This window comes from Amaranthus tricolor, chromosome 4 (genome assembly GCF_026212465.1).
Source record: "Amaranthus tricolor cultivar Red isolate AtriRed21 chromosome 4, ASM2621246v1, whole genome shotgun sequence".
Taxonomy (NCBI): Eukaryota; Viridiplantae; Streptophyta; class Magnoliopsida; order Caryophyllales; family Amaranthaceae; genus Amaranthus; species Amaranthus tricolor.
In genome coordinates this window covers 10,900,521-10,908,707 of record NC_080050.1, presented here as the reverse complement: position 1 = coordinate 10,908,707, position 8,187 = coordinate 10,900,521, and the positions used below count along the sequence as shown (strand labels likewise).

The following is an 8,187-nucleotide window of genomic DNA, read 5'->3' as shown; positions in this document are numbered from 1 at the left end:
TTATGTTCTATTACATCTTGGTATTTGTAAATATGTTTATCAATACTTTAATTAGTACAATTATTTTAATCAATATATTAAAATATTGCTAAATTTTATAATTACGTGGAACCACAACTATTAATCATAAATTCAAATAGTCATTCCTTGTAAGTTTAAAGTTTAAAACACTATATATTATCACTTATCTTAATTGAACTAATAATAAAAGTAGTAAATTAACAGTTATCAAGAGACATAATATTGATCACCAACAATAATTTATACTAGTATATCCGTATCATTCAATACAAGTTGATAATACAAGTTATTAACCAATTTATATAATTATGTAATAAATTGAATGTGAGTACATTAAATTTTAATACTCTCCTTTTCTATTTAATTTTGCTACACAATACACAGATACCCCTTTATAGCCGATCACCAACTGGTTATAGGATGAAATTTTATTGGGTTTATATGCAGTCAAATCTCCTTTAGTGTAGGTCTTGTTGTGTGCAATTTCAATAATAAATTTATCATGATATCAGAGTTGTACTTTTTTCGATCAACTAGAAACAAAAAATCTCACCCTTTCATAAAAATAACTTGCGAGTATAAGTGTTCTTTCAGGTTATCGGGTCCGTTTCGGACGGGTATCATTCAATTCAGTCGGATTTTGAATCGATTAATTTGTCGTTGTATGTAGCGACGGGTCATACTTGGGTCAGATCAGTTACTTTCTAACAACGATTATTCGGGCTCATACTTGTTCGTTATTAGTTGAAATTCGAGCCGAGTGACAATTGGGTTTGGGTTATCGATTTATAATTAGTTCGGTTTTTTCCAGGCACAAACCAGATTCAAGCTTTGTTTTTTAAATAGGAGTCAATTATGGAGTGCTTTCGATCAGGTCAATATCAGATTAAGATGATAGTTATTTTTTGATTGATGTAGGCTTATTTACTTACGGAAAAATAATTACCAATTATTTTATCGTATTCGTAAGATTAATTGGGGACATAATTGTTATATTTGTTAACACTTACTTTTCAAATCAGCTTTATAACAATGTGGGGGGTTTGAAATTATTTATCTTTGGTAGTTCAAAATCACTATAAATCGATGCTTGCTAAAAGTCATCCCTCTCTCCTCCTTGGTACTTCTAACTTGCATTTATTCTATACTAATATAGACCGTATGAAATTATATTCTAAATAATTCCACAAAAATCCAAACTAAAATATTTTAAAAAAAATACAAACTTAATAACAAAATTTCAGTTAATGGTCAATCCTTTTCCAAACAATACTCCAAAAGTTCCACCCACTTTTCCCAATAACAATTCTTTCAATCACTTCAATCTTTACCTACAATTAAATAATACTCCCTCCGATCTTATGAATTAGTCCCATTTTCTTATTTGGCAAAACCTTTGAATTAGTCCCATTTCTATTTTTGGCAATCCTTTTTTACTTAAATACCCTTAGTTCACACAAGTAATTACGAATATACCCCCATATACCTTACTTACCCAACTACCCTTCACTACTTATCCTTCACTACTTACCCTTTACTATTTACCCTTTTTAATGGATCCCACACAAGCTTTAATATCCGTGCCCAAGCAAATGGGACTAATTCATAAGATCGGAGGGAGTATAAAATATATCCAATTAAAAAGAAATAAATTTACCAGCTAATAAATAAATCAAGTCAAAATCTTCCAAGAACCATTAAATACCTTCACAGCCTTCATAAAATCTCTCTCTTCTCTCCAGAATAACGCCACTGGTAGTAGTATTAAAAATTAAAAAGAATCCAATGCAGCACATAAACTAAAACATTCACGGTTTCACCTTCACACTTATACTTTCACTTATTTACAACCATGCCCTCCCGACAAACACCTTCACCGCCGCCGCCTAACATTCTCTCTTCTCATCTCGTCCCTCCACTTGCCGGCGCCGGTGCTGGGGTTTTCTCTCTCCTTATTCTCTTCATTATTTTCTATCGGAAACTCGCTCTAACTCGACGTACAACGCCGTTAAACGAGGAGAGAGAAACTCGCCGGAAACTGCAACCGCCGGAGCTTCGAAAATTTTCTTTCTCTCAGTTTCGGAAGGCGACTTCTTCTTTCGATATATCGTATCGGGTCGGCCAAGGTGGGTTCGGTTCAGTTTATCGTGTGGCACTTCCTTCTACTGGAGAAAATGTCGCTGTTAAAGTTATGGAAACTTCGGGAACTATACAAGGTGAACGTGAGTTTCACAACGAAATCTGTCTAGCAAATCGTGTAATATCTACGGTTGGATCGCCGTTTCTGGTGTCAATCCTTGGGTATTCGTGCGGTGGAAGAGGAAGAGGCAGAGGGAGAGGAGAGAGGAAGGTTATAGTTTATGAATTGATGGTGAATGGAAGCTTACAGGAGAAATTATTGGATAGTAAATGCGTGGAGCTTGCAAATTGGGAGAAAAGGTATAAAGTAATACTTGATGTAGCTAAAGCTTTGTATTATTTGCATTTTAATTGTGGAAATAGTGCTGTTGTTCATGGTGATGTTAAACCCAGTAATGTTTTGCTTGATGATGAATTCAATGCTAAATTAGGGGATTTTGGCTTAGCTACTGTTTTAGATAAGGAGAATGATGATGAAGTCAGTGTTTTGATTGAGATTGATGATGTTGTTGATGATGACGTAAAAAATGGGGAGGAAATTGAGTCCATTGTCGAGGAAGAGGTGGAGAGTGAGAGTGTTGTAACGACGGTGGAGAGATCACCAACGACGTGTAGTAATACGATGGCTTCGCCATGTGAAGGGTTTGAGAGGGCAAGTAGTCTGCCGGAGAGTTGGGTGGATAAGATGAGTGTTGAGAGTGGGAAGATAGGGAAGAAGAAGAACGGTGGGGGATCGGGGAGGGATTATTGGTGGTGGAAACAGGATAATGGTGGGAGTAATGGGGCTGTTGGAGGGTCTGAATCGGGGAGAGTTAAAGATTATGTGATGGAGTGGATTGGGAGTGAGATTAAGAAGGAAAGACCTAATAGTTCTGATTTGATCGGAGGGACGATCACGACAGAGGATTCTGGTTTGGTTTGTAAGGATGATGGTGGTTGTGAGGTTAGAGTTGAGGGGAAGAAGCAAAAGAAGAAGAGGATGGATTGGTGGCGGGTTTCTATGGATGAAGATAAGTTCAGGAGGAAAAGAGAAAAGAATAGGAGGCCAAGGGAATGGTGGAAGGAGGAGTTTAGTGAGGAGTTGACTAAGAAGAGTAAAAACTGCAAGAAGAATAAAACTGGTGTGAAATCGAGTAGGAGTGAATTGTGGTGGCAAAGGGATGAGGATTTCGTTGCACCCGAGAGGAAGAAGAGGAGGAAGAGTAGGGGTAGTTTAGGAAGTATTGATTGGTGGTTAGATGGTTTTAGTGGCGATCTTCGTGGTTGTCGGAGGAATAGTCAGGATTGGGTTAGTGGGGATATACCCAAAAGTGGTGGCATTAGTAGCACACCTAGTATGAGGGGTACTGTGTGTTATATTGCCCCTGAATATGGTGGTGGTGGGCAGATATCAGAAAAATGTGATGTATATAGTTTTGGCGTCTTGGTGTTGGTGATCATTTCTGGCCGTAGACCATTGCAAGTGATGGCTTCTTCTATGTCGGAATTTGAGAGGGCGAATTTGGTTTCATGGGCTAGGCAATTGGCTTACAACGGGAAGCTACTAGATCTTGTGGACTCCTCGATTCAAGCATTGGATAAGGATCAGGCAATGCTATTAATTACAATAGCACTCCTTTGTTTACAGAGATCGCCCTGTAAACGACCCAACATGAAAGAGATTGTAGAAATGATAACTGGGGAAGCTGAACCACCCCATTTGCCATTCGAATTCTCTCCATCACCACCTTCGAATTTCCCCTTTAAGTCGAGAAAAAAGGGTCGGTGAGTTATCACTTGTATTTACTAGTTCTTTTACTTTTTTTAATCTAATGTTCAGATTTTGAGAATTATTTAGTTGACATTAGATTTAGCATTAGAAATGAACAATTGCTATGTATAACAATCTTTTGTGTAGTCAATCTTTTGTAGATATTGATGCATGGAAAAATATAAAAAAGGTGAAAAAAATCTTAATCTTTACTACTTTGTTGTCATTAACTAAGTGCTAATCTCATTGTAATCTTGACCATTATCTCAAAGCCATGATTAGGGGTTTGATTTTCAATCCCTGGGGCTAATGAATAGTGTTTGGCTTCTCATGCATAGTTGTTAGTGCGAAGTTACTGCCTTTAACTTTTTAAGTGGTTAGCAAGGCACAATCATCAAGCACATATCTTTTTGTGCAGGAGGAGTTGGAATTGAGTAACCTGCTTTTATATATAACAAAATTCATTGGGCCCTGATATATTGTCATTTTTCCCTCTGTCTGATTGCCTAAAGAAAGCACTTTGGCTAAATTATCATACATGTTAGTTATTTTGTTTCAATCTTGGACCCACAATTGCTTTCTTAGATTATGATTAAGAGTCTTATTCTTGTAAACTAGCGTAAACTTAAAGCCTTAAACAGTTCTGCTTTCTAGTCAATTTGGACAATGGAGAATTTATTTTTGGACAAACAGAATAATTTAATTAAAGTTTAACAACATTACTTGTTGCTGCACATAAAATTTAATTTTTGCGACCTTTTTTATTTGTTTCTATTTATTTATTACCATGGTAATTTAATACTCTGTATCGATGATTTTCCACGATGAATTGTTTTGGTTCATGTAGCTTACCTCATATGTTATGATTAATAATGCAAAGGCATTTGAAGAACATACACTTATTTTTTTAGTTTTCTTATTTAGAATTTACCCTTCGGATTTTGTAATTCAGATAATCTAGAATGTTTATGAAAATATTGTTCGTCACATTTTGTGCTAATTGCTGAATGCTCCAGCTTCCTTAACTTTTCTAGTCTTCTTTTCTCTGTCAACTAACTTTGTTACTAACTTAATGTGAAGAAAACTGTTCATTCAATGTGTTTGAAATAGCATTAATTTAATTGAGCTAGTCAATTATAGTCTTTAATGCTGCTAAGCAGATGAAGTTGAAATGTTCACATGGTAAGTCAGGCTGTGCCTTGGCTAAATGGATGGACACTCTTGGCATAATGTTACAATGTATCAGCAAGCATACTTAGGTAGTGTAGAAAAAACAAAGCTTGAGGATTTGAATTGGTTTTGTTATATGCTGATCTTCCTAACTTACTCTTGGCCGTGGGCTATAAGAATATAGAATAACTTTTGTATTCTCCTAATTTCTATTCTTCCGTTACTTGTTTGTTGTATGGCAATAATTTACATAGGTGTCCGAAAGCAGGATCACTCAGTAGTAAAAAAGTCCATTTTTTGTGAAAGTATTAGAATCATGCCCCTACCTCTCCACCCACAAGAGATGATGAGCCCAACTCCACAAAGACTTTTCATGACGTAATAGGCATGAGGAAAATTTTGGGAGAAGGGTGTCGGGAGGGGAAAAGAAAAAGAAAAAGAAAAAGATTATCTATATAGTATTCATTCTTTTTTATGGTAACTTGGTAAGCTGAATTTCCCTACTGAACCAGCCTCTCAAAGATTATCTATATAGTGGAGGGAATAGTGAGGGAATCTTATCCCCCAAAGTGTCTCTAGCGGGGATCGAACCTCAAAAGAGTTTGGGAAGTCCATTGTTTGCCACTAGGCCAAGCTTAACTTAGCTTGGTTTATCTACTGTAATTTGGTAGTCGTTTTTTCTCCACTCACTGTTGTACTCTCTTGCAAGTTGCAGGTACTGATGAAAATTTGTTGTATCTATGTGACCGCTAATGAAGGTAGAATCTATTGGTTGCTTTATCTGTTACCCCTCACCTGGGCCAGGCTGCATAAAGCTGAGTCGAAACATGTTACCTGACTTGAATGTATGAATGTCAGTGTGTGCTCGGTGGGTCAGGTGAAGGTGACATGTTTGCTCTGTTCCTTGCATTATTCTTACCTTTCTTCTTGTTTTAGTATCTCTGTTTGATTACAACGGGGTAGAAAGTGAGTAATGTTCGACTCCAGGGCCTAGGCAGTGCTGTTACAGTCATGTCCTAGTTAAATCATAAGGACACATTTCTTTAGTGAGCAAAAAGAGTATCTGATTGTTGTTCCTATATGAATTGAAGTATTCTTATGGTTGTTCCTATATGATTATTTTGGCAGATAGTATATTTTCGGGACCATGGGGACTCTTGTCATTCTGATTAGATCAGAATCTGCACACCTTTCTTTTCTGACACTGTTTCTTGGCTCTACAGACTTGGCAAGTTTCCTCAATTACAAAACAAGGCTTCGCCACCTTATCATGACTTTCTCATAAATATTTTTGTGGCTACACAAATGGTGGTTGGATGTGGACGCACACCTTAGTCAACGTGCGACCTAGGCCCAATAGCATGCTAACACCTTGTTTTGAACTCGTTTGTGCATAACAAGCCATTGACGTCCTTTATCCTATAATAAGTTATGGGTGAAAAGACTCAAAACTTGATAGCTCAACCATGAACTTTGAAGCAAACATTGATGCATGATACAGAAGCATTCATTTCAGGAATTTCTACCAAAGTATATACGTGAGGAAAGCGTTTTTTAATGTTCTAATATGGATATTAATCAAGTCTCGATAGAATATAGAAAGTTGTGACCACGAAAGATGAATATGTTCACTGATTTTACATCTGAGTATGTAGACAATGAAGTCCATGGTAAAAGGTCGAGTTATATTCTACGACTACAGAGTTGAGTTGTAGAAGGAACATTAGTCAAATGAACGTATGCAAGTCGTAGTTGTGAGTTGAGTTTTATAGATGATGGGAGTTTTGCATCCGTTAGTATAAGGTGCTCGAATGTAGTAGATGTGAGGTGAGTTGCTTGTTCGAGCCGGCTGTTAGAGGGTCTCTTTTGTGAGAACCCTTTTTACTGATTTACTTGACTGGATAAATATCAAAATCCTCTAGTAGAGCTTAATGTAGAGCTTGTGTGCCAAATGAGCATTTCTTCTACTTTTAGCTTTATATATACTTTATGTTTTGACTCATTTAATTATGCTTATCATCTACTATCTAAATTATTTATAAATACTTGTTTCATCCCCTGACTTATTAGTTTTTTCTGATGAGAAATGTATGTTGTTTAACTAGAATTTAATTAAAGAGACAAAAAGTAGGTAAGATTGAAGTGATCTCTCCAGTCTCCATATCTAATTCTTAAATGCACCAAATTAATAAGCCAGATACTGCCTTAAGAAGAGGAGGTTATGCATTTGAGTTTCCTAGTTGAAAGGGTAACTATTTTCTAATTATTCTTGTAGTTGCAGTACTACAACGGCTACTAATAAATGCAAAGCAAACCCATACTATTAGTCTATTACACATTACTATGGGAAATGGGAATGGAAGTTGTTGGGCCTTCATTACAGAATGGGACTACCAACAACCCATTATTAACAAACATCTTATTCTGTACTTTTTCTATCTCATTGATTTTGTTACTAACCGTGATATTTTTCTGTATAGCATATCACTTTTAATAGCAAATTTTAAGAGACGTAGGAGACTAGGAGTAGAGCTGTTTAAAAATGATCCGACCCGAAAATTTGAATCGAAACAAAAAGTAAACCAACCCGAAAATGTGTTATTTTTTTAGGTTTATCGAATCGACATAACCCGACCCGAAGTTATACCCGAACCGGTTGACAACCGAAAATGGAAAAACTAAACCCGAGCTGTAACCTAATTTTCTAACAACACATAACCGTTAACCGAGATTACTCGAACCTAATAATGACCGACTCGAGTCATATCCTACCCGAATCATGCTCGAAATCGAACTCGATCCGGCTAAAACCGACTTAACCCAAATGAAGTTTAGATCGAACTGCTATAAACTTGAACCAATTTTTAATATAGAAGTATGATTGACTCATATTCAATCATCTTATTAGTTATTCTAATAAAGTGATAAATATTTTAATAAAATGAATTTTATAAATACATGGTTTCATATATTTAGAGTTAATAATCAATGGTCAATGTTTATTAACTACTTTAATCAAATTAGATGAAAATTGATATAACTTTATAATTTTAATTTTCGGTCAAACATGTAAAAGTAACAATGTAATAATGATCATTAATTGATTT

General features: G+C 35.8%; 1 protein-coding gene across 3 annotated transcripts; it reads left to right on the top strand.

Moving 5' to 3' along the window:
• Window positions 1-1,715: 1,715 nt before the first annotated feature.
• Window positions 1,716-7,123, top strand: LOC130810981 (receptor-like serine/threonine-protein kinase At2g45590). Of its 3 annotated transcripts, XR_009041075.1 has the most exons (3): window positions 1,717-3,924; window positions 5,796-5,963; window positions 6,304-6,425. XR_009041075.1 is itself a non-coding variant. In XM_057677100.1 (2 exons), the coding sequence occupies exons 1-2, from the start codon at window positions 1,874-1,876 to the stop codon at window positions 6,413-6,415; spliced, it is 2,163 nt and encodes a 720-aa protein (XP_057533083.1). In that variant the 5' UTR covers window positions 1,716-1,873; the 3' UTR covers window positions 6,416-7,123. The 3 variants fall into 3 exon arrangements, 2 of the variants coding, with proteins under 2 accessions (XP_057533083.1, XP_057533084.1); XM_057677100.1 differs by lacking the exon at window positions 5,796-5,963 and having other exon boundaries at window positions 1,716-3,924; window positions 6,304-7,123; XM_057677101.1 differs by having other exon boundaries at window positions 5,796-7,123.
• The last annotated feature ends 1,064 nt before the right edge of the window (window positions 7,124-8,187 follow it).

What these genes read in the sequence shown, in the direction of transcription:
- LOC130810981 (XM_057677100.1), top strand. Translation starts at nt 1,874, where the DNA reads ATGCCCTCCCGACAAACACCTTCACCGCCGCCGCCTAACATTCTCTCT. An exon ending in AAGTCGAGAAAAAAGGGTCG is followed by an intron (nt 3,925 to 6,303) that starts GTGAGTTATCAC and finishes TTGGCTCTACAG; the next exon opens with ACTTGGCAAGTTTCCTCAAT.